The sequence below is a fragment of the Podarcis raffonei genome, chromosome 8 (genome assembly GCF_027172205.1).
Source record: "Podarcis raffonei isolate rPodRaf1 chromosome 8, rPodRaf1.pri, whole genome shotgun sequence".
NCBI classification, from domain to species: Eukaryota; Metazoa; Chordata; class Lepidosauria; order Squamata; family Lacertidae; genus Podarcis; species Podarcis raffonei.
In genome coordinates, this window is record NC_070609.1 from 24,954,462 (window position 1) to 24,979,780 (window position 25,319).

The following is a 25,319-nucleotide window of genomic DNA, read 5'->3' on the forward strand; positions in this document are numbered from 1 at the left end:
GTGGTACCTCAGGTTACAGACGCTTCAGGTTACAGACTCCGGTAACCCAGAAATAGTACCTCGGGTTAAGAACTTTGCTTCAGGATGAGAACAGAAATTGTGCTCCGGCAGCGCGGCAGCAGTGGGAGTCCCCATTAGCTAAAGTGGTACCTCAGGTTAAGAACAGTTTCAGGTTAAGAACGTACCTCCGGAACAAATTAAGTTCTTAACCTGAGGTACCACTGTACCTAACATTCCACATTGTGACACCACTCTGGAAGCTTGTTCTAATGGAATGGATATTTAGAGACCTAAGAATTGTATTGGATTCACCAAAAGCTAGAAAACAGGTCAGTGCTGAGCCTCAAAACACCACTGGGTGAGAGAGCCTAGTACAAGGAGTCAGAGAGAGCAGGGGCTGTTCCTAATCAATCAAAATCCCAGGTTGCTATGGATGCCTTTATAAGCAGGGGCAGCCAATCTAGTGCCCACCAGATGTTTTGGGGAATCTGCTGTCCTCCCTTCCCAGCCAAGATGGTCAATGGCTGAAGATAATGGGAGTTGTAGTTCAACGGTATTTGTATATTTCATTATTACACTGTTTTTAAAGAATTCTAGCAAACTGTCAATTGCTCAAAATTTGAAGAATCTGAACAATCTACATACATCTATCCCTATGGAGACAAAAAAAAAGTATAGATGATAGCATTAATGGGAAAACTTACCAGACCCCTGAAAGCTCAGAGGAGTGAACAAGGCAGATGGCTTTATAGAAACATGGTACCCTTTACTTTCTCAGCTGATGCATCCTCTGAACACCCTTGTTCAACTTTGGAACATTTTTAATTAAAAATTCTGCCCCATTCCATTATTGCAGGGGGGACAGGGGGATGTTATTGCAATTACACACACAAACACAGGCACACACATACCAACAGGTGATAATCAGGACTTGAAGCACTAGGTAAGGCTTGCAAAGTCCTGAGCAGTAGTTAAAGCAGCACTGATCAGCTGAGGATTGAAGTCACTGCCTATCAGCTGACAGGCAGCATTTTAAAGCTTGCTTTCTGCAGGGATTGGCTGGGCAACAGAGTTCCCTGTGCAGAACCGTCACATAGCCTATCCAGCCCCGTGCCTGATGACATATGTCTGGTACAAGGCAGGTGAGTGTGGTTTAGGGGGAAACGGCCTCGTGGGCCAAACGGAGACCCTCCCTGGGCCAGATCTGGCCCCTTAGTGTCAGAGGTTCCCTACAGACAATACTAGGACTGACCAGATAAGACGAAATCTTCCTCTGTCCTTTCTTTCAGGTGGACTGGGCCTGTCACTATTCAGTCCCACTATGTACAGGAGAGCACCTCCTTCTTAATGAGTGAATACACTGACCATTTATAGCAGTTTCCGGATCTTGGGCCTCCAGCTGTTTTTGGACTACATCCCTGACCACTGGTCCTGCTAGCTAGGCATGATGGGAGTTGTAGTACAAAAACAGCTGGAGACCAAAGGTTGGGAAACCCCGATTTATAGTGTGGACCGGCCTTCCTAAAGCCCAGCACCTTTTACATGTTTTAAGTCCCAGGAGCCCCAGATGATATGGCCAATGGTATTTGTGGTCCAGCAATATCTGGAGAGCTCCAGGTTGGGGAAGGCTGATATGGCTGTTACTTGTATATACATACATACCATCAGTCTGGTATATGATGCAGGTGTAGAGGAAGAAATACCATATCCCCAGATTTTGCTCAAGATTTCAGGGCCTCATTCACACCATACATTTAAGGCACGGCAGAACCACCTTGAGAAGTCATGGTTTCCCTCAAAGAATTCTGGGAAATGTAGTTAGTTAAGGCTACAGAAATCTGCTTGGAGACCCCTATTGCCCTCAGAGCTACAATTCTGTGAGTGGTTTAGCAATCCGTTTCTCTTCGCAGGTAACTGAGAATTATAGCTCTTCCAAAAGTAACTATCTTTTTTTTCCTGCACAGCTCGTTTTATTTTTGGCTGGAAGCATCTCATGGCTGGCTGATCCCTGCTTTTGTCTACACGGGACAACCATTTTTAGATTATTATTTTTTATTGCACATAGTATCACTCCAATGTTATTTCTGGTTACTATTATTATTGCATCTTTTTGGTTTTGAATTATGTTTTACATGCTGCTAGAAACAGCCTTGAGGCTTACCTGAAAAGGCAGCTTATTAGTATTTTCAATACGGCAATCACCCTATTCTGAAGCTGACTTGAGTAAGCATCCCATTTTTTGCTGCGTTTGCAAGCTGCACGCCCCTAAACTTCAAATTGGTCCTAGGGATGGTGTATAATAAGCAATAAAAATGCAGGCGACAAAAACAGAATCAACGGCCCTGCAGAAGATGTGCACACTCAAGAGTTATCAAAACTCAATTTATTTCAAATGTTAGAATTTTTACAGATTCACATCTCTCCTGCAAAAAAATAAAAATCACTTTTTGCTTCCCTTGCTTCCTAAAAACAAAATAAAAACAAAATAAAAATACTCAGGGCGCCCAAATATTGCCAACAACTCGGCATTTTCCCAAACACAGCCCATTGTAGGGCTGGCAAGATCTTCAAAATGTGGTTGAAGGAGACAAGAGCAAGAAAGTGGGCAGAAGAGATTGACACACAAAGTTTCTATCCCAGTTGGATTACCGCACACGATCTGTGCGTCGGTACAATTCGGCTATTTTTCCTCCACCGGCTTTACCAAAGCCTACATCTGCCCCGCAGGGCCAACACTCAGCACAGGGTGTGGCCCTCCAATGTTGTTGGACTCCAACTCCCATCATCCCTGGCTGTTGGCCATACAGGCTGGGGCTGATGGGAGTTGGAGTCTAGCACGTGGAGCGATACAGGCTTCCTGCGGCTGATGCAGGTAGAAACTAAATACGGGTACCAAGATGGAGAGTCAGGGCAACAGCTCCCTTGCAACCTCCCAGGATTACAGACACAGCTTTAAATAGGCAGCCGTCTACAGGATATATCCAAAATAATAGAACTGATACCTCTACCTCAAGAATTCTGAATCAGGGAAAACATTTGAGCACAGGCAACTTCCCTGAACCGTCACACAGCCACCCAGATGGGAGAAGCTGCACTCAAAGACTCTGGAGCTCTTGAAAGGACAGGCAATGGTTCTTCAGGGCTGTGGCAGGCATGGATAACCTCTGACCCTGCAGATGTTGGACTACAACTCCCATCATCCCTGACTGTTGGCCATGTCAGCTGGGGCTGATAGGAGCTGGGAATCCAACCACATTGGGAGGGCTACACATTCCCCATCCCTGTGCTCTGGAGTCACTCCGCAGTGGAGTTCGCAGCTGCCAGAGAACTCTTTAAGACGTCCATGTGTATAAATAAGGAACCAGGGTCACCCTCAAGAACCATCTCTTGCCTCAGCCAGGAAGGTGGCGGCAGAAGCTTGAAACTACACCTATATTAGAGAGAAGGCAGTCCTCCCCTTAAAAACAGCGTTCTCCAAACTGGTACCTGCCAGGTGTCCCTAGACTACAACTCCCATCATCCCTGACCACACTGGTTTGGGGCTGATGGGAGCTGAAGTCCATAGCTTTCAGAGGGCACCAGGTTTGGTAAGGCTGCCTTCGATGGGTGTACAAGTTAATCCATCTCCCAGGACCAAAGAGGGACTGAATGCCAAAACTGAGAAAATGGTGACTTTTGAGGTGAGCCATTAAAAACAGGGGGGGCAGTGGCAGGGAAGGGAAGAGTCTAGGAGATAAAAGCCCTGGGTTTGATGGTGAAACCAGGACAACTTGTGCAGATTTCAGAAGCAGGGCAAATCAGATAGTGGAGAGGGAACAAAAGGACCATGTGTATCCAAAGCCAAATGCTATCCCTTGTCTTGTTTATTTTTATTTTTTTTAAATAAGACCTTGTCCTGACTATCAATAGCTTTGAGAGCAGTGAGGGAAGCCATTTTTTAAACAAATACCAACATCTTAAGGGAATTATTTTATATTGGCTAATTTTTCTCCCTAGAGAAATATCAGAAAGTTTTCCGCAGGAGCCCCGTCCCAAAGACTCAGGAAAGTGCTGCCCCCTGGAGGGTTCTCTCCGGGGCTGCAGGAACAGTTTGTCAACTCTGCCGCTCCTTGACGAGGAGGACGGTGTGCTGCCCTCCGCCGGTCACAGAGAGAACGCTGCGATTCTCCAGCTGCTGGCCAGACATCTGAACGGGGCTCCAGGCATCCTCTTCGTCCCCAGTGGCAAGCTGGAGATTAGACCCCATACCCCAGGCAAATGCGCAGCCTATAGAAGACAGGGAAAGTAGGACAGTGAAAAAGAGCCCTAAGCAGTTGTGCCCGAAGCTGGCTGGGCAATGCATGCCAGGGCTTCTCACATAACCATTGCATATTATTCACAGCATGCAGAGATGCAATATTCATGTCAGGGAACTGCCATCGGAACGAGAGGAGGAGGGGAGGCTCCACGACGATGCTGGAGAGGGGCCAAGCAGGGAGAGAGGCAGGTCTCCTGTTGGGGAAGAAAATCAGCGCAACACCAGGGATGGAGGGGGGCCAATGGGGGAAGCGGAGAGCAGGCTCAGAGACTCTTCACTGGACACCAGCGGGGAGAGCACAGGTCCTCCGCTACCCACGCCCACCCTGCGCAAAAGACTTCCGCGCAGGGAGAGTAGGAGGAGACTGGGCGTCAAACAACTTTTATGTTGGAAAAGGTTGAAGAAACGCCCACTGTCGGATTCTGCCAGCGACTGAACAGCCACGAAGTGAGGGGCTGTCCAGCCAGGAAAGGTTTAACCAGGCCACCTAGCCAGGAGTGGCGGCAACTTACGCACGAGCAACCCCATATAACCATTACAATTCAGTTTAAGTTTCTAGACCTCATGAGTTAAATTATCAGAAGACCAAAAATTCTTGCTTTTGGGGAAAAACCAAACCAAAGTTATTTGTAGACTTTAGTTCTGCATTTAATACTATTCTTCCGCATAGATTGGTGCCCAAATTATTAGACCTGGGACTTCCACCATGTTTGTGCAGGTGGATATTAGACTTTCTATCAAACTGTTCCCAAAGGGTCAGGTTGGGTTCCCACGTCTCTGCGGATCTCATCACGAATACGGGGACGCCGCAGGGGTGCGTGTTGAGCCCGCTTTTATACACGCTCTATACAGCTGACTGTGCCCCCAAATACCCCAGTAATAAGATCATTAAGTTCGCAGATGATACAACGGTGGCTGGTTTAATTACGGCTGGAGAGGGGGAGACGGCCTATAGGAAGGAAGTTGAGCAGTTGGGGGAGTGGTGCAGGAAAAACAACTTACTGCTTAACTTAAAGAAAACAAAAGAGATCATTGTGGACTTTAAGAAATGTAAATTGAATATTCAGCCACTTATTATTGAGGGGAAGTGCGTGGAACAGGTCTCAGTGTTTCGATTTCTGGGAATGGAGTTGAGAGACGACCTAACCTGGGGAGAGAACAGCAAAGACCTGGTGAAGAGAGCACAGCAGAGGATATATTTTCTGAGAATCCTCCGGAAAAACAATCTCTCAAAGGACCTGTTGATGGCATTCTACCATTGCACTGTGGAGAGCGTACTAACTTATGGTCTGTGCATGTGGTTTGAGAGCTGCACGGCCAGGGAAAAAACAATGCTATCCAGGGTTGTAAAGACTGCAGAGAGAATTATTGGGTGCACTCTTCCCACCTTAGATCAAATCTATGCTGCCAGGTGCCATAAGAAAACGGCAGAGATAGCACATGATAGTACGCACCCCGGAAATTATCTCTTTCAGCTTCTGCCTTCTGGAAGAAGGTATAGGGTTATAAAGGCCAGGACTAGCCGCCTGAAAAACAGTTTCTACGCTAATGCAATTCTGGTTCTAAACGCAGCATAAGGGGTCTCTGTAGTATAGTGTATTTTAAAACGAGGTTTTAGAGTTTTTAGGGGGTTTTGAATGTTTTATGTAGTTTTATGTAGTTTTGTGGTAGTTTTATGTAGTTTTCAATTTCACTGTTCCGCAAGGGACAATGACAATAAAGATATCGTATAGAACAAGTCTCGAACTATAAATATTTAGGAATGGCGGTCCAGGCATCAGGATCTGTCAGGGAACTGCCATCAGTGCAGGAGGGAGAGAGCAAAAGCCAGATGGATTATAGAGTCTCCAGGGATCGTGGGAAGTAGCTCCTCTTCTGCGGAAGAGAATAAACGCGGCTCCAGTGGAGAGGAGGTGCAGGAGTCGGAAGTGGCGAGGCGGTCCCAGGACTCCTTGCCTGGGAGAAGCGGGGAGGGTAGGGGTCCTCTGCTGCCCACGCCCTCTTTGCACAGAAAGCATTCACGCAGAGAGGGGAGGCGCAGACTGGGCGTCAAGGAGCTGCTTTGCTGGGGAAACTTTAAGAACCGCCCTCTCACGGATTCTGCCAGCGATTGAGTCAGCCATGGGAGAGTGGCGCTCCGGACAGATAAAGTTTATTTTGGCAGCTAAGCCAAGTCTTCACAGCCAAGTAGGGAGATATTTGCCTGCTTGCTCCCGAGCAACCCCTTGGAAACATAACAGGATCCAACAAAATTCATATTAATTCAAATGGGTGTGCCGGAGAAAGATCTGCAAATGCTATCCTTAAATTTTTTAGAACTCAAGGGGGTTTTTTTATGTCCCCATGGCACTAAAATTTTATAAAGCCAAAACATTGGCACAGTTCATTTACGGATCCTTTCTGGGCCCGCCTCCCTCTCGTTCATTCCCCTTGAAAGAGCGCGATCCAAACTCCTCAGAGCCCTTCTACAAGTTCCTAGATGCATTTCAAATGCATGTGTAAGGTTAGAAAGAGACCTCATGAGTGCGGACTGTTGTGACCTGAGCAACTTAGGGGCTCAAAGGCTCCATCACCAAGGATCCCAGTCAGGAAGGCCTGCAAGTCTTTAACCGAGATTCATTTCGCTGGGTCTCAGCTTTAGCTGCGATTCCTGCATTGAAGGGGGTTGGACTAGATGAACCCATGGGGTCCCTTCCAACTCTACAATTCTGCGATTCTTCAGCAGAGCACATGATTTGCCTGCAGAATATTCAAGGGACAATCTGTGGCATCTCAACATCCCTGACAAAAGCCTTGGATATCAATACAGAGCTAAATTGACTGATAGCGACTTCCTACATTCCCATTTTCATGAGAATTCTGAATACATGAATGAATATACATGAAACCATTGTATGGTCTTACGGGGGGGGGGGGAGTTCCAAATCTTTTCATGCTGACTGCAGAAACCTTTTCAAATTCCTCTCAGAGAAGCGAGAGCTACAACAAAATGTTGCAGTGTGGTATGCTCCCTGTTCAAGGTTCGAGACACCCTCATTCTATTCTCTCGTTTCCCTGTTTTCCTTCCTTTACCCAACAGCTGCACAACTTTTAGAAGACATCTGAAGGCACCCCTGAATCAGGAAGTTTTTAATGTTTGACGTTTTATTATATCTTTATATGTGTTGTGGAAGCCGTCCAGAGTGGCTGGGACAAACCTATGAGCAAGAAGCTGGCGTAATTAACTTTAGGCCAGATCAAAACCCTGTTTAAAGAGTGTGGTGGCTGCTGTTCTGCCTCAGCCTGGCAGAGGGAACACAAGGCTTCCAAAGTGTTCTAGGCCAGGCTGCCAGGACCTGTGGGATCCAGCCTAAGCACCCCCCTCTCTGGTCCCACCTCTGCCGAACATCCAAAATGCATTTTTGGGGACCTTGCACCAGCCTCAGCTCAGCCTGCTGAATCCCGGTTGAGCCAGAATGAGAAAGCTATGCCAGTGTTGGGGGCTTAAGATTGGCTGAACTGCTGCATCCTAAGCTGCATGGATCCCCTCCCCAACAAGACACAAAGTCATTTCAATGGGTCTACCCTAAGTAGAACATAGCTGAATGCCCTCCACCTGTATACTCAAGTTACTACCAATGAGTAGCCACTCACTCCAGAGCTTCATCAATAATAAAAATAAAATAAAAATAAATAAATAAATAAAATATTATTTATAACCCTCCCCAGCCAAAGCCGGGCTCAGAGCAGCCAACAACAATAAAAGTAACACAGTTTACATAAAATCATAATCAATTAACTGAAATGCATTCTAAAATCAATTCATTCTAAAATCAATTCAAAATCAAATTAATGGCAACCATTGGGCTAGAGTTCTATGACGATTACCGGAGGGGGTCAGACTGTGCCCTGGCCAAAGGCCTGGTGGAACAGCTCTGTCTTGCAGGCCCTGCGGAAAGATGTCAAGTCCCGCAGGGCCCTAGTATCTTGTGACAGAGCGTTCCACCAGATCGGGGCCACAGCCGAAAAAGCCCTGGCTCTGGTTGCGGCCAGCCTAACCTCCCTGTGGCCTGGGATCTCCAAGATGTTTTTATCTGAAGACCATTCCCCGCAGTACCACAGATTAGGCACCTGCCAACCCAGCGCCCAACTCAGACTCACCGTCTTCCGTAACCGCAAAGCCAACCCGCTCCCCACAGGCGACCGATGACGCTTTCGGCAGCCCAGGGACAGCTGTGGGGGCGTTCTTGTCCGACGCTCCCTCTCCCAGGCCCAACATGCCGTAGTCTGCCCTGCCAAGGCTACACACGGTTCCTGCGGAAGGTGGGAGAAGAGACGTTGCTCTGTTAAGAGAGATTCAGTGAAGAGCGCCACAGGCAGGTTTAGGATCAACGAGGAACCGACCATCTCCCAGACTGCGTGAGGATGAAGGCTGTTTGGGCCACAGCCCTCTCTGAACGTCTGAAGAGCTGTTCAACGGTCTCCCTCGGGAGGTGGTGGTCTCTCCTTCCTTGGAGGTTTTTAAGCAGAAGATGGATGGCCATCTGTCACGGGTGCTCTTAGTTGAGATTCCTGCATTGCAGGGGTTGGATGTCCCCATGATGTCCCTTCCAACTCGACAATTTTGTCTCTGGAGAGAGGTTGCTTAACCTGACAGGCTTGATAAGGCCTGGTTCCCTTTCATACATTCCATGAATACAGTGGTACCTCGGGTTAAGAACTTAATTCGTTCTGGAGGTCCGTTCTTAACCTGAAACTGTTCTTAACCTGAAGCACCACTTTAGCTAATGGGGCCTCCAGCAGCTGCCGCGCCACCGGAGCACAATTTCTGTTCTCATCCTGAAGCAAAGTTCGTAACCTGAAGCGTCTGTAACCTGAAGCATCTGTAACCCGAGGTACTACTGTAGTTGCACACAGATCCTCACCTATCTGCGCTGCACCATATGACAATGTGGAAGGAGCTGCCTGGATATGAATTAACCTGTGGATTGTGTTGCTCAGCTATCATTGCATTGCAACAGGAAAAGATCCTTCGCCTTTGCATGCACACTCCTTTCCACTTGACTGTGTTGAGCGTGGATGGTTTGAAAGCCTTAAATGAATAGATTTCTGACCGGGGCGGGGGGGAATTACAGCATTAAGAGAGTCCTGTATTGAGAAATCCAACCCCGATTTCACCAAATCATCTAAAGCAGCCCTGGGGCCATGGCTCAGTGGCAGAGCAACTGCTATGCATGCAGAAGGTCCCAGGTTCATTCCCAGGAAGGGCTGGGAGAGACTCGCTTACCTGAAACCTCCGGAGAGCTACTGCCAGTCAGTGTAAACACTGCTGAGCTAGATGGACCCACAGTCTCGCTTGGTATAAGGCATTTATGTTCCTTGGTACTGTTGCCTCCGCTCCTTTGAAGTCATGGAGCCTGCAGCCCTCCAGATCTTGTTGGACTACAACTCCCATCATCCCCTGCCAGAGTGGCCAGGGATGATGGGTGCTGTAGTCCAACAGCTTCTGGAGGGCCATAATTTCCCCATGCCCATATTATGTTCCTCTCCTCCAGCCCATCAAAGAGCAGCCACTCACCTTCCGAGTCCAGACACACAGTGTGATGCTGCCCAGCTGAGAACCCAACCCAGGATCTGGTGGAGTTCTTGAACGCCGTCAGAACCTTTGGCGAATAGTAGGTGTCAATTCCTTGTGATCCTGGGAGAGAAGCAAGAAAATCCAAGCCAGTTAACAATGTGTAATGTATAGTTATGGGAGAGAAAGAGGACTTGAAGAATTCAACCTGGCATCTTGGAGGTTTAAATCTCAACGCATCTCCACATAGTCTTAGCCCCAAGCTTACAGAGGTTGCCACCAAGTTAGACTAGAATAATCTGAGACTGGTGTGGGCAACCTTTTGTCCCCAAGGGCTATAGCAGCAGCACACATGGACACTTTTGAAGTCTCTCTCTTAGCTGAGGCTGAAGAAGGGCAGAGCTGTCTCCAGCCCTGCAGGAAGAGAAAAACCCTTTGAAAATCAATATTACGCCTTGGGCCCAAGTCCATCCACTTTGGAAGCATTTTTAGACCTTTACACAGGATTAAAAGGGGGGGAGGATGGGTTTCCAAATGTGGAAGAAGAATCTAATCAGGGTTCAAGATCTTGTAACTAAGGGATTGGTCACTTCATACTCAGAAGTTAAAAGCAAGTTTCAAGGCAGAAACCCCAGAGCAAAAATCTATTCATTTTTGGTCAAATAGGAAAATGAACTGTAGCAAATCAATGATTACTTTGTGAAATGGGTCCAACAGAAAAGGGGAAAGTCCCACACACTGGATATCTGGGGGAAGCTATGGAAATCTGCACATGAATTTTCTTTAAATGTAGAGAAGAGAAAACTGTTTTAAAATCATGAGAGCGGATAATGTATCGCTCATGTAAAGATAAATAAAATCTATCCAGACACATTCTGCAAGGGCCAAAAAGGCAAGCGTTTGATCTTTTTTTAATTAAAAAGGGGGCAGGCATCCAGGGGAAATAGGCTTGGCAATCCATATCCGCCATTGCACCCAATGTGTTTTGACTATACAAAATTTGGCTTAAAGTGCAATCCACAGAACGTAACCCCCGTGTAAGTTGGGAGTCTCCTGTACTCCTTTCTGTTTTTTAAAAAAATGGAGGGGACCACAAAACCCCCCTTTTTTTTTCAAAGGCAAAGGTGTTTCATGGCGTTACTGTTTTCTCCGGGTTACGAAAGGGAGGGAGGGCGGGAGACAAACCGTACTCACACAGCAAGGGGCATCTTCATTTTCAAAGTGTTGTTTTTTTTCTGCTCATGTGAAGGAAAAGTCAAACCCATCCCTGACCCCAGCAAAGAGAGACGTCATTTCTACCAACCACCTGTTTGGCAGGCTGAAGGGCAGGGGGCGCAACTGCAATGGCCATGGGGGCAGTAGCAAATTTGGGTACAGCAAGATAAAAATTTGCTTCAGCAGCAATGAGCAAACAGTACAGGAAGAAGGGGAAAGCCCTACAGGGCCTGTGGATACAGATCTATGCAGCGGAGGCAGATCCATTAAGGGACACAGGACAGGGTGCCATTGACCTCCACCCAGTTTCTCACCCAAGGGGCACCAGCCATCACCGCATCTGCCATTGAGGACACTGATTCTGGGAAAGGTTGCTGCATGTTCTTACTCTGTGGCGAAATCCAGGTGCTGGGAGCTGCTTCCTTTTCCCTTGGCAAAAGAGGGGAAACTGAGCCGACCCCACCTTCTCTCCCGCGAATTTGGCACATTTTAGAAGTCCCTCGAAAAACAGCTCCCACCAAGTCCACTTGGCTCCTTCTGAGCCTGGACGGCAGCACACAGGTGGCCAACTCACCCAGCTGGTAGTAATTGGAGAGGCCAAACCCAATGACATGGCCCTCCTGGGTGATGGCGATGGTGGAGTAAGAACCGCAGAAGACGTCCCGGATCTGCCCCTTGGTCTTGCAGCCTCTCTGCTTGATAGCGACAGCTTGTGGGAGCAGCAGCCGTTCTGGAAGAGAAGTGGCAGGGGGAGGAATGCTTAGGAGGAATTGGAGGGGGGGTTGGTAGAAGGAAGGAAGAAGCCATCCAGCACAAAGATGCCCTGGGTAGCCAAGCCTTCCTTCTGGAATATAATGTAGCCTCCCTTATGGGAAATCTCAAAGGTCTCCTGCCTGGGTCCCCTCCCTTTAAAGCAGGTGTGGGGAAAGTGGGGCAGGGAAGAAGACCAAAGCTCTCTACCTTGGCCCCCAAAGACTCTTGCCAAGGCTGTGACAGGAGCAGGCCAGCAGTAAATGACACCAAGTAAGTTGGAGTTACCATATTTTTGGATAAAACTATGCTTTTTGCTTTAAAAAAAAAATTGGGTGTCATCTTATACACGGATACTGAAAGCAGAGGGGGGGGATGTGCGATTAATGGCAGCAGCAAGCAGGAGATTGGCAGCAGCGATTGGGTGGGTGATTGGCAGCTGTGGAGAGGCGGGAGGTGATTGGCGGCTCTGGCAAGTGGGTGGGCGGGCTGTTGGTGGCAGCGAGTGGGCAGACAATTGGCAGCTGCAGCGAGGGGCGCGATTGGCAGTGGCTGTGGCAAGCGATCGGCAGTGTTGGGCAAGCGGGTGAGCGATTGGCGAGCTCACCCCCCCCCAAAAAAAGCTAAACAACTTAATTTCTTAATTTTGGGTTAAAAAAATAGGGGTTGTCTTATACACGAGGGCGTCTTATACACGGAAAAATACGGTAACTCTTTATTGGCAAAAACAGGAGTGTCAGGCCAAATGAGCACAGCAACTCATCTCTGGCAGGTCTTGCCCACATGAAGCAGTTATTGAGATTGAAGGTCCCCTTTCTTCCCACGGCTGCCTAAGTCCCCTCCTGAGACTGTGCCTGTGTGAAGCCAACTTCTCCGCCCTCTTCACGCCTCTTCTGATTCTAGGAGACTGGGGGAGGGGAGATTGTGAGAGAGGGGGAGATGACTCCTCACCAGCTGGACTCAGCTTTTGGCTAAGAGTTAATAACTCTACTTCAATACTCTCTCTCACTGTCCCAATCCACTCTCAACATGCCCCCCACCCCATCATCACCAGTGATGCAGGGCAAGAAATGTCCCAGCATCTTGTTTTTCCACGTGTTCATTCACAACTATGAACAGATTCAAATTGCAAATGCAGTATTATTGGGCAAGCTTGGCACTGTCAAACTGTTTTGCTTGAGTTCCAAAATACAAGTGAAATGCGCGTGCGAAACTAGATCACTCTCTAGAGCAGAGGCAGCCAGGCTAGTGCCCTACAGAGGCTGTTGGACTCCAACTTCCATCAGTTCCAGTCAGTTCGTCCAATGGTCATGGATGACAGGAGTTGGAGTCTAGGAAAATCTGGAGGGCACCAGGTTGATAACCCCTGCTCTAGGGCATCAGAATTTTTTCCAATGCAAATTCTCAGAGGAAAATTTGGGGGGGGACAACAACGACAGGGCATTTTTCCAATTCTATTTTTACTCTAAATTGCATAGATTTTTCCCCCAAAACAGAATGGAATCTATAAAGTTTTCCCGATTCAAGATTTTCCAGAAAGCCGTTATCACTGGTCACCACCACCCTCAGACCGCTCCAAAGCAACAGAATGAATCAAATGCCAATAAACTCACCCAATCCTTTTCTTCCTCCTCTGGCAGTGAAGACTTGGGGGACTCGCCCCAGTTGGCCGTTGTCTCCGCAACCGCAGGTGTAAAGTCCTCCTGCCATGGACACTAATGCCAAGTGATGGCTCCCTGAGAAGCGAAAGCAGAGGCATAAAACAACCCCATTTTTTACTCCCACACTAAGCAATTAGGTTTCCAAAGCATGGTTTTGATGGCTTGGGTGGAAGACTGAAAAACAGCCAGATTGGGACATTCTTCTGCGGTTGCATTAGCTACCTGAAATCCCAACTATGGGAGACCGCACAGGAAATTACGTCACGGAGGAACACAGGAGAACAAGGAAAATGTCCTCTTTACTACCACCCAAAGCTATCAACTTGAGATAACCGCTTCAGTCTCCTATACAGGAGGTTTGGGCTTTACAGGAAGTAAAAATTCGACACTGGAAAGTCAACACACCAATTTGCATAAGGGGAAATGGTTGCTGTGCATCACTCACTGGCCTGGTTCACACACAACACGAAACCAGGGCTTATATAACTATGCCTTAGTGTTATGTGTGAGCCCTGCCCAGCGACTTAACGATGGTCTGTTTACTGCCAACCAACTTCAATCTGAAGTCATTCTTTGCTGTTGGCTTACAAACCTTGACTTGTTTTACCTATGGCTTTGTGTTATGTGCAAACCCAGCACTCACCCTTAAGCATGGTTTCTTTGACCACCTCACCCCAGTCTACACACAATCAACACCTTAGCTGGTTTGACAGTCAATGCAAAGTGGATAGGAAAATTATGCCTAAGGCAATTAGGGATTTTTTTAAAGGCAAAATAATATTAGAATTGGAGCTGTCAGAGATGCAAACGGTAAATTGTGTTTTATTGCTCAGGAACTTGGCAGTCATATATATACAGTATACAACAAATTTTTATATTATAGATGTATGTTCTGAATTATTTTAATAATACTATTGCCTCATACAAGTTTGTCATGGCCTTTGGCTAGAACAATAAACTAATGAACTTGAAGCTCACACACTGACCAAGGCATAGGGCAAGAAGAGTTGGCAGACAAAAACTTTGGAGCAACAGGTCATGGTTTGTTTGACTGCCTGAAGGACAACTCCCTGTTAAAAAAACCATGGTTTAGTGTGATATGCAAACCAGGCCTCTGTGACTCACCTGAGGCAATTTTAACAACTGGCACATCCAACTGCAGCTCCACAGGAACAGCACTGCCACTGGAAGACTCCAACTGCTCTCCGCCCTTCAAAGGAGCCAGTAAACCGATGACTCCATTCTCATCCTGAGTAGAGGCAGATGCACAAAGAGAAAGGTTTAGCTGGCAATCCAGAACAGAAGGGCTGAATAAGTCTTTATTCCTCCAAAGCAAGGCAGGCAACATACCCGGAAAGCTCCCCAGATGAAGACACGCCCGTCGTCTGTCAGTGCTGCCGTGTGGCTGTCCCCAGCAGAAACCTGCACCACCTTCTCCTTCAGATCAACAAGTCCCGGCAAAAAGTCGGACCCCTCCTCTGATGTGTCCCTCCCCAAGGCACCCTCGTCGTTGCAACCAAAAGTGTAAATCTGCAAAACAGGAGAAGATGCAAGAAATCGTCTTGCTGGGCCAGATCAAAGGCAGATCAAGCCCAGGCACATCCTGATTTCCACAGTGGCAGATGTCTCTGGAAAACCCACATGGAGGAGATTAAAGGCCAGCAACTGGTAACTCAGAGCTACCATGACTAGCAGCCATTCTCCACGTCTCTGTCTATAGGGAGGGCCATAGCTCAGTGGTAGAGCATCAGCCTTGCATGCAGAAGCCATTGTCAGTCAGTGTTGACAATACTGAGCAAAAGGAACCAATGGCCTGGCTGAGAATAAGGCAGCTTTCCCATTTTAAAGCCATCTATGGTGCTTGCTGCCAACACAGTTGTGGTCAAAAAGGGCTACACTGTGGAAAGGGAAGCCAAGAGGAAATCCAAGGGCCAGTTATTTGAGATGGAGGGGCGAGACAGTGTGGCAATCGGAGAACAAGTTTCAACAGGAAGCAGGGAACCCTGCTGCATCTGCAAAGCAGCTTGAACCGCTGGTCTTCAGATGACGGGGCAGGACTCACAAGTAGGTCGCCACCATGTCTTCTTTTTTTTTTAAAAAAATAGTTTTTATTAAATTTCCATTTAACAGACCAATCATATCATATTAATTATTCCAAATTATATCAATACATAATAAACTCCAAATATGTAGCCGAATTTTAAATTTTTGTTGGGGGTACCCATGCTTCGAGTTCAGTAACGGTCCAATCATCTCATATTTCTGCTGCTTTGATGGTCGCCACCATCTCTTCATCACCACTGCCTGTCTTGTTGGCACAGGGGTGGGGAAATTCAAGCCCAGGGACCACATGCATCACTCCAGGGGGACACTTTCCCTAGGTCTTGCTTCACACCCTCCATGAGGCCAGTTTCTACACACATCTCCATCCTGGCATTTTTCTGAGTTCAAAATCAAGTTACAGCCAGGCAAAATGACTTGGGGTGCAAGGAAGGGACAAAACAGGGGTGTGGGGAAGGGGCATGGCCTAAAGAGCCTCACAAGGGCAAGACAGAGGCATAGAGGATCTTTTGTGGCCTCTGGGCCTGAGGCTTCCCCCACTGCAATGCTTTGGGGGTTTGCAAGCACTACTAAAGGAATGCAAACGGTTACGACGCAGGTGGCGAAGGCACGATGAGACTCACTTGGCCTGTTTCACTGAGGCACACCGTGTGAACCCCTCCCGCTTCAGCCTGGATGATCTTCTCGGGGAGCTGCAGCAGGGCAGGCCTCTTCCGCGCCAAGACGTCCGGTCCGAGGCCCAATTGCCCAAGGTCGCCCTGCCCCAAGGTCAGAACCAGTCCGGGCTCCGTCTGGTGCGACTGATGGCTGACTGGAAAGGAACCGTGCGGAGGAGTCAGAAATGGAATACATGGTGCAGGGGCAAGAGAAGAAGTATCACATGACCACCCAAATCCATTCAGGAAGCTCTCGGCTCAGAACCCAACCGTTCTGAGACTAGCCAACGTAGGGCCCTCCTGGCGTTGGGCTCCAACGCCCATCCAACCCCAGCCAGTACGGTAAATAGCCAGAGCTGCTGGGAGCTGCAGCCAACATCTAGAGGACAACAGACAACTAATAGCACCCTTAGCAAACTTCATTTCCCAGGATTCCTTCAGGGAGGGCATGACTGCATCATACCACGTCATGGTGCTGATGGGGCCTTAAACAAACATGGCTATTCCACATCAGTTACAGGCTTTCGTGAGCTTTGAAGGCTACAAGAATTGCACATGACAGCAGTTGCATCCCACAGCAGCCTCCGAGGGTACAAAGTGGGTGGGTGGCAGAGAAGGCTCTCAGTAGATTGGCATAGACAGGCCAAGACAGGGGACTCCCCATTTACGCAGGGGTTACGTTCCAGGCCCCCATGCACATAATTGCACAAAAATGCCAAGCACCCTGGAGAGCCCCCCTGGGTCAGAAACAGACCCATATTAGAGTCTGAAAAGGTTCTCTTCAGACTCTGGTGAGGATCTCCTCCTGAACCAGAGGGGCAGAGGAGCTTTGTGGGGCTTCTTAGCCTCCCGACTTAACAGCTGATATGCGAGGTAGCGCAGCAACATCAGCCACTTCCCTGTGCATCAGAGGAGGAAGCGCTGCTGACCCACCCGCTCGCGCAAAGACCCTCCCCAGAGCCCAAAGAGGATGCCGTCTTCAGGCTCCTGGGAGGGTCTCCTCGCAAACTGGATGCTTAGTGAGCTGATCAACCAAGCCCCACCGTCCCTCTGGCTTGTGCTTGGTTGACCAGGTGCTCCCCCTTTCCAGGTACCATTTCTGGGTGCCCGGCACCACACACAAACAGAACATGAGTAAATGGGGAGTGGCCTGTAGTCATATGATGATGATGATGATGATGATGGTGATGATGATGATGATGACTTATTTCAAAAAGCTTAACAAACTAATGGGTGAGATCCCAATGGATTCAAGTTACAAAAAAGGAGATTCTGACTAAACATCAGGAAGAACTTTCTGAAGGTAAGAGCTGTTCGACAGTGGAACAGACACCCATGAGAAGTTGTAGACTCTCTTTCCTTTGAGACTTTGAAGCAGGGGTTGTCACTGTTGAAATTCCTGCATTGCAGCGGGTTGAACTAATGAGCCTCGGGGTCTCTTCCAACTTTACACTTCTATGATTTGCATTGCATCCGATTGTCATAGGCTGTGTGATCCTTGTCGTATATTTTGCTGTTTCTATGGCTTGCAAACCACCCTGTTTAAAGAGATATAGAATGCCAGTATACAAATTAAATGAAAAACGGAACGCAACCTCACCTTTAGTCCGCTTCACTTTGACAGCGTCATCTTTTTCCAGCACCCGTTTTCTTGGCATGTTTCTTTAGTGCTGTTAGGGAAGGAGAAGCGGAAGAAATCCCCAGTCAAAACATGAAGGGCTGCCATGGTCCAAATCACAAAGCAGGATTACTTCACAGGAGCATTCTTGAGTTCTCTTTCACAGGTAATATTTTTAGTACAGTGCTTCTTATATTTTAACTGGGAAGCTGTGAGTTTAATGGAACACGCAAAGCCATTTTCTGAATTGAAAACAAATACTCCCTTTTTTTAGGTACAGCGATTTTTGTGCTCTACAGTGGTACCCCGCAAGACGAACGCCTCAGAAGACGAAAAACTCGCTAGACGAAGGAGTTTTACGTTTTCTTAGCCGCTTCGCAAGACGCATTTCCCTATGGGCTTGCTTCGCAAAATGAAGCTTGCCCCGCAAGCTCCGGGGATAGCGGGGAAGCGCAGCGCGTCTTCCCCGCTGTCCCCGGACCCCTTTTGAACCAAGGGGCGGCAACGGGCCTTCCCCTCTGTCCCCGGAGATTGCGGGGCTGGCAACGGGGAGAAGCAATCTTCTCCCCGCCGCCCCTTGCTTTAAACAGGTCCGGGGACAGAGGGGAGGCGCCCTTTGTCCCCGGATGGTCTCCATAGGAACGCATTGATTGATTTTCAATGCATTCCTATGGGAAACCATGCTTCGCAAGACGAAAAACTCGCAAGAAGAAAAAACTTGCGGAACGAATTAATTTCGTCTTGCGAGGCACCACTGTATTTGTATGATCCCTGCCCTTGTGTTTCATAATGCTCCTAGAGCTGTGAATCTCTAATGAAAACATCTGCCTTTCTGTTTCCACAGAAGACTGCTCTGTTCATCTACAAATATTCAGCAATATGTTGTGTGTCCCAAGAAAGTTTGTAAGAAGCATCTTGAAGTGTTTTGAATCCCCACCCCCAAATATATTTGGCTACCGGGGGGGGGGCAGATCACAGAAAGAGAACCTGGGCCTTCCATATGTGGTTGGACCCCCATTCAGTGTGGCCAATGATAAAGAAGGATGGGAGTTTTAGTCCGGCCACATCTGGGGCCCACAGGTTCTCTCCATCCCTGCCTTATGTTCTACAGCTGCAGCAAGAGGGTAAATAGGATCCTTAAGTGTTGGATGAGACCAGGAAGATGACTCAAAGCAGAAAGGGAGAACCTGTCCCTCAATAGCGTTGAAAATATTTTGGCCGCCGAACTTTCAGAGCCTAACCAAAGCAAATTCAAAAGTCAAAGCCCTCCATTGTTCCACATCTCCCCAAGACCATTTGCCATGGTGCCTGGCCAAAGAAATTTGGAGGGGGGGGGTGTCATTATCATTATACACACAGTACCTCACTGGCCCCAGGCCCACCTGTTCCATCCTCTCATGGTTTGGCCTGGAAAAGCACAGCATCAGAAAAGATGTGAGGGGGAAATTGCCATTTTTTAAAAAAAAGGACACAAGAAGGATCAGAAAATGCTTCGAGGCATCATACATGGTTGACTTTGGGAGATGCTTAAATGAACACTTTTCCAGCTCCAATGAACAGGGGTAATGTGTGAATAACTGGATTAGGGGAACAAAGGCCAGCTCTGGCAAAGAAGAATTTTACTTGACGTACTTTGCACAATGCAGGAAATTAACTTCACTGGTATTAACACCAAGCCCCCTGTCCCACCACCAACCCAGATTCTGCACTCAGCGAGTTACGCAACTCATGCCACTTTGCACAGCTTTTGCTTCCTTTGCAGGATAAATCACATAAAATGGAATACGCTTGTTTAATTTAACAGTAATGCAATGTTGAAGACTTGTTATTGGCTGCGACGGGAATGTGCCTCTTTGGCTTCAGCAGGCATGGCAAAACTTGTTTTTTCTAAAAAGTGTGTAATTCATTGCAATAAATCTAAGTGTCACAGGACGTCACGGACACAGATTCCTCAACGCAATTTCTGCAGGAGAGTAGATGTCACATAATCTGGTACGGTTATTTCAGCACCATGAAAACAAACTAGATTCATGTTTGGCTTTGGTCAAATCTATTTAGGGCAGTTTTATGCCACTTTAATTTCTCTGACTGCCCCCAAAGAACACAGAGAAATGCCGTCTTGTGAACTGGTGAGAATCCACAACACAGGGCAGGAATTTCTCCAGTGCTTTATTTTTCCGTGGGAAATTTCCCATTTCATAAGCTCATTAGTACCAATGAATGGATGTCAAATGCAGGCACAATGACTAGGCAAGCTTCCCCGTTTCAATGTTTTTAGCTTTGCTTACTACGGTAAATACAAGTAAAATAAACATGCTATCACACTAGAGGCATCACAAAAAAATACAATGCAAACTGAAAAAGTTCCAATGCAAATTAGGTTAATTTGCACAGGAGACATTTCCAGAAAACTTTCCAATTCAAAATTTTCCAGGAAACTCATGCCACTGCTGAGAATTCTTTATTTGGGATTCCTAGCTCCTAGTCTCACAAAACTACAATTCCCAGAAACACCCTGGGAAGTGGCCAATGACTAATAAATCAAGTTTGCATCTGTACAGTATCGTACATGTATTTCCCTGGTATGATGCGCCTTCTAAATCCCTTCCCAGTGCAATATCCCGTATAAAGAGAATAGCTGGAAGGTTCCATTGAGACAGGACTATAACCTGCTGCCTTTTTAGCCTTTTGGGGTGTAATTTTGTGTGTTTCTACACAAGTGAGGAAGTGTGTACAGTCTTCAAAGAATGGGGAAAAGATCTCAAAAAGCTGGCCCATTCTCCAGGGCGCCCTGATGCTGTTAATCAGCATGGAAAAAGTAATAAATAACAACAACAATAGGAATAGACACAGCTAGTGAGACTAGGTATAAAGACTTTGATTAGCAGCAGCTTTCCAGGGTCTCAGGTTGTATTTTCCATCATTTAGTACTACCTAGCTCTTTTAACTATGGATACCAATGACTGAATATGGGATCTTTAACATACAAAGCATGTACATTACTACTGAGCTATGATTCTTAACTGACCATAGTAAGACCCCCCTGAGATAAGATCAAAGGTCTATGTATTCCAACCTCCTGTTCACCTAAGGAAAACTGTGGGTCCCCAGATGTTGTTGGACTACAACTCCCATCATCCCTGAGCTCTGGCCTTGCTAGCTAGGGGTGATGGGAGTTGTAGTTCAACATCTGGGGACCCACAGGTTGAGAAAGGCTGCCCTAAGGGGCCAACCAGATGCCAATAGAAAGCCTATAAGCAGAACATGAGAACAAAAGCTGGGCACTTACTCATCATAGAATTGTAGAGTTGGAACGGACCCTGAGGGTCATCTAGTCCAACCCCCTGCAATGCAGGAATCTCAGCTAAAACATCCATGACAATTGCTATGGACTGGAAGCTGTCTTGTACCAGAGCTAATTGTCCATCTGCACTAAACATTTAAAGCAGTATCATACCACTTTAAACAGTCATGGTTTCCCCCAAAGAATTCTGGGAACTGCAGTGTGTTATGGGTGCTGAGAGCTGTTAGGACATACAAACACACACATAAAAAGGTAAAGGACCCCTGAAAATTAAGTCCAGTCGCGAATGACTCTGGGGTTGCAGCGCTCATCTCGCTTTACTGGCCGAGGGAGCCTACATTTGTCCGCAGACAGTTTTTCCGGGTCATGTGGCCAGCATGACCAAGCCGCTTCTGGCGATACCAGAGCAGCGCATGGAAATGCCATTTACCTTCCTGCCAGAACGGTACCTATTTATCTACTTGCACTTTGATGTGCTTTCGAACTGCTAGGTTGGCAGGAGCAGGGACTGAGCAACGGGAGCTCACCACGTCGCAGGGATTCGAACCACCAACCTTGCGATCGGCAAGCCCTAGACTCTGTGGCTCACATCACCCACCACACACATAGACCTACAATTCTTAGAGTGGTTTAACAATAAATCCCTCTTCCCGGTGAACTCTTGAGAACTGTAGTTCTGCGACGGGAATATCAAGGGGCATGCGGAGGACAGCTGGATGGCTTGTCACTAACTATTTATTTTTTAAAAAAACCCAACAACACAACAACAACAACCCTGCAGTAGATGCTCACACAGCAATTAGAATCACAGAAATGTAGAGTTGGAAAGGACCTTGCCCAACTGCATTCCACTTCTCTGCCAATGAACACCACACCTGTTCAATAGTTCCACCGGTTGCACAGCTGAGGGCATGAGAGGCTGTCTGCAAACAAAGATGAGCCCTGACTGCAAAATAAACCAGTTGTGCTGAAAGGCAAAAGGCAGCTAAGAAGCCAAGCTTCAGATCAGAAAAGACACATACATATACACACACACACACACACACACACACAGAGTTCATTTTCTCTCTCTCTGCAGCAACCAAAGAGATCACACACACACACACACACACAGAGAGAGAGAGAGAGAGGGGGGGAGTTCATTTTTTCTCTCTCTGCAGCAACCAAAGAGACCAAGATACCTCGCTAATCCCTCTCAGCCACAGATCCCTGGACTACAAAACAGGGAAATCCATACTGGCCTACCTAACAGGGTTGTTGAGAGGATTACAGAGAAACCAGAAGTGAAGTGCTTTGAACACCCAACACCCTTATACACTTTTTAAAAAAGAGAGACAGTAGAAAACTGGTTTATAAACTAGAAAATAAATTTAAAACATTATCATTATATTGCAACTACTAAAATGTATCAGTGAAGCATCCTGTTGTTCAAACAATGTTAGGTTGTGTTTGTGAGAAGGCTCCCTGGACTTACTTGGTCAAAAAAGAAAGAACTGTAACGTATATTTGATAAGGAAAAGTAAAATGCACCTGGGAACTGGGTGAATGCAGTCTGAGTATTATCTATTCTGACTGACACATGACACGTGAAGAAAGCGCCTTCGGGCCAGATTCAACTACTCAGTTCCACCACCAGATGCCAGTGCAAGAAATCCAGCTGTCCCGAATCTCCCACCCACGCATCCACCTTCCTGTTTATGGGATGGCCTCCGGTCCCATTACTACCAGGGAGAAAAACACCTCTGCCCGCTTTCTCCACCCGCGGATCATTTTACGCTCCTCTATCATGTTCTACCTCCGTGCCCCCACCCCACCCCCGCGCCAACTCCCCTTCTATTTCCCTTTCCCGCAACTCTCAAGGAAGCTGCCTGGATTTGAATTTCCCGCGCTGACGCTCCCTTCCTTTCCCGCTGTTGCAAGCCGCCCGAGGAGAGAGGGAGGGAGAGAGAACCTCCGACTTTCTCCTTCTCCCAGGAGGGAGCGCGCGCACTCGCCACCCGGCTTTGGAACGCGAGCCTGCAACTTCGCGTTCCATCCGTAGAACGTTCAGACACCAGCCACGCCGCTCTCAAGCCACGTGGGGACGAGGCCGGTCGGGCCCTTCCAGAACTTAAGACGAGATTCAAAGGGGGCGAAGCGCACCAAACCCGGGCTGGTTCTCTTTCTCACCCCACCGCAACCGACCGTCCTGGGCAACCCCCGTTCCGCCATGCTGTTGCTGTCGGCGACGGCAGACTCACCTCGTTACTTGCCTTATATTCGCTTCCCCACTCCCAAGTCCGACAAGTCTTCTGTTCCTCTTCCCCACAAGCACTCCCTCTGCCTTGCCCCCTCCCTCCCTCCCTCCCCTGGCGTCCTTATCCGTTCGAGCATGCGCACTGAGGCGCCCCGGCGCAGATACCATTGGCTGGCAAGAAAGGAGGAACAGAGAAAATTTACTCCGGAGCGCCAACTATCGGCCGCTGCAAAGCAGGGAAAGGAGATCCCATCCCCCAACCATTCGAACAAGACTGAGGTTAAATAGGAGAGGTAAAGCCCGGACGCCGCTTCAGAGGGTGCATCACTGATCATTTGGCTGAAGCCTGAATACACGTACACATGTAATGATCTTAATAAAGTGGGCTCTTTTTCAGGCCACGATCCTAGTTACACTTAGCTGGGGGAGTAAGTCAACACTACAGAGTACCTAGAGTTTGACTGTACTGTATAGTTGCAGTCCTGCACACGTTTACTTGGGAATAAGCCCGAATGGACACATGGGGGACTTGGGCATAAACGTGCCTCGGGTTAGGCTGCGTGGAGCGCAACAAAACTCTGATCATTACTTTTATTGGTAATATTGCTTTTACTACTATATCTTCAAAGAAGCTGAAGGCTCACCCAAGGCACATGGCTCACCCAATTTCCATTTTATCCTCAAAACAGCCCTGTGAGATAGGTTACCCCTCACAGAGGTACAATTCCCAAACAACCCTTAAACAACAGTGCCCAGAATTCTTAAGAGGGAGAGTTTCAAATGTGTTCTAAAGGTACCAGTATATAGCACAAGCCTGTAAGTCCAATTACCTCTGAAGAGAAATTTAGCTGGAGAGAACACAGGTGCCATGGAGGAAGGATTCCCCAACAGGGGTGGGGAATCTGTCATCCTCCAAATTGTGTTAGAATACAAGTTTTCTCTTGCGTGGGGCTGATAGTTGAGAGTCCATCTGGACCCAACATAGTAATCACTGTCTTGTCAATCATCCACTCATTTTGCCATGGGCTTTCTTCCAGCAAGGGAAGGACAGAGATAGTCCTACAAAGGGGCTTAGAGGTGAGTTTCCACATAAACCTTAAAACCAGGAAATGAACACACCCCACACACACAAAACCCCCCTCTGCATTGGGACTCTTCAGTGGATGCCCTTGGGTTTTGGGAAAGTGTACTATAGGAGTATACTTGCTTTCCTGTCTCTCACAAGCTGCATTAGAGTCAAACCCATCAGTCAATCTAGCTTGCATTGACTGTCAACAGCTCTCCAAGGTTTACCGTATTTTTCGCTCTATAACACGCACCCGACCATAACACGCACATAGTTTTTAGAGGAAAACAAGGGGGGGGAATTCTAAACGAAACAGTGGATGTATGATTTTTGTGGTTCATGCTGTGACCACAGACATGTGATCTGACGGTGAGTTTGGGGTGGCCCAATGCAAAAATCCTGAGGATCCATGCTTTGTAACCACGTTTTGGCACCACTGCAGCCCCAGGCAACAGTGGGTGTGTGATTTTTTTGGTGCAAGCTGTAGCCATGGACATGCTATGTGATCTGCTGGTGAATTTGGGGTGACCCATGTAAGCGGCTCCTCTCCTCTCCCGCTTTGCTCCTTTAAAGCAAGCAGGCTCTCTGTCCCTCTCTCCTCCCCACTCAGCGGCTCTTCTCCCGCTTTGCTGTTTCAACACGAGCCATGGAGGAGGGAAGGAAGGGGAACCATGGATCCTCTGCTCACGACTGCAGCAGATCTCCCCGACATCCGTAGGCATTCGCTCCATAACACGCACAAACATTTCCCCTTACTTTCTAGGAGGAAAAAAGTGAGTGTTATGGTGCAAAAATTACGGTACTTTCCCTGCCCTACCTGGATATGCTAGTGACTGAAGCTAGGACCTTTGCATGCAAAATAGATGCTGTTCCAGTTTCAGCTTATCCCATGCTTGCTGCA

At 47.7% G+C, this 25,319-nt stretch overlaps 1 protein-coding gene across 2 annotated transcripts; it reads right to left on the reverse strand.

Annotated features, from left to right (window-relative positions):
- Positions 1-3,866: 3,866 nt before the first annotated feature.
- On the reverse strand, positions 3,867-23,468 carry RCC1 (regulator of chromosome condensation 1). 2 transcript variants are annotated; one of them, XM_053398621.1, is made up of 10 exons: positions 23,369-23,468; positions 17,795-17,864; positions 16,162-16,349; positions 14,828-15,007; positions 14,603-14,726; positions 13,430-13,552; positions 11,641-11,796; positions 9,855-9,974; positions 8,438-8,590; positions 3,867-4,266 (listed from the first exon to the last, which is right to left on the reverse strand). In XM_053398621.1, exons 2-10 carry the CDS (start codon positions 17,850-17,852, stop codon positions 4,094-4,096), a joined length of 1,275 nt encoding a protein of 424 aa, XP_053254596.1. In that variant the 5' UTR covers positions 17,853-17,864; positions 23,369-23,468; the 3' UTR covers positions 3,867-4,093. The 2 variants fall into 2 exon arrangements, with proteins under 2 accessions (XP_053254596.1, XP_053254597.1); XM_053398622.1 differs by having other exon boundaries at positions 23,357-23,462.
- Positions 23,469-25,319: the final 1,851 nt, after the last annotated feature.

Bases quoted from the DNA above. Each gene is read 5' to 3' on its own strand.
- RCC1 (XM_053398621.1), bottom strand. From the start codon at position 17,852: ATGCCAAGAAAACGGGTGCTGGAAAAAGATGACGCTGTCAAAGTGAAG. The intron at 9,975-11,640 runs GTGAGTTGGCCA...CTTCTCTCCCAG, and splicing joins CTCCAATTACTACCAGCTGG to GATCACAAGGAATTGACACC. The intron at 4,267-8,437 runs GTGAGTCTGAGT...TGTCTTCTATAG, and splicing joins CTTTGCGGTTACGGAAGACG to GCTGCGCATTTGCCTGGGGT.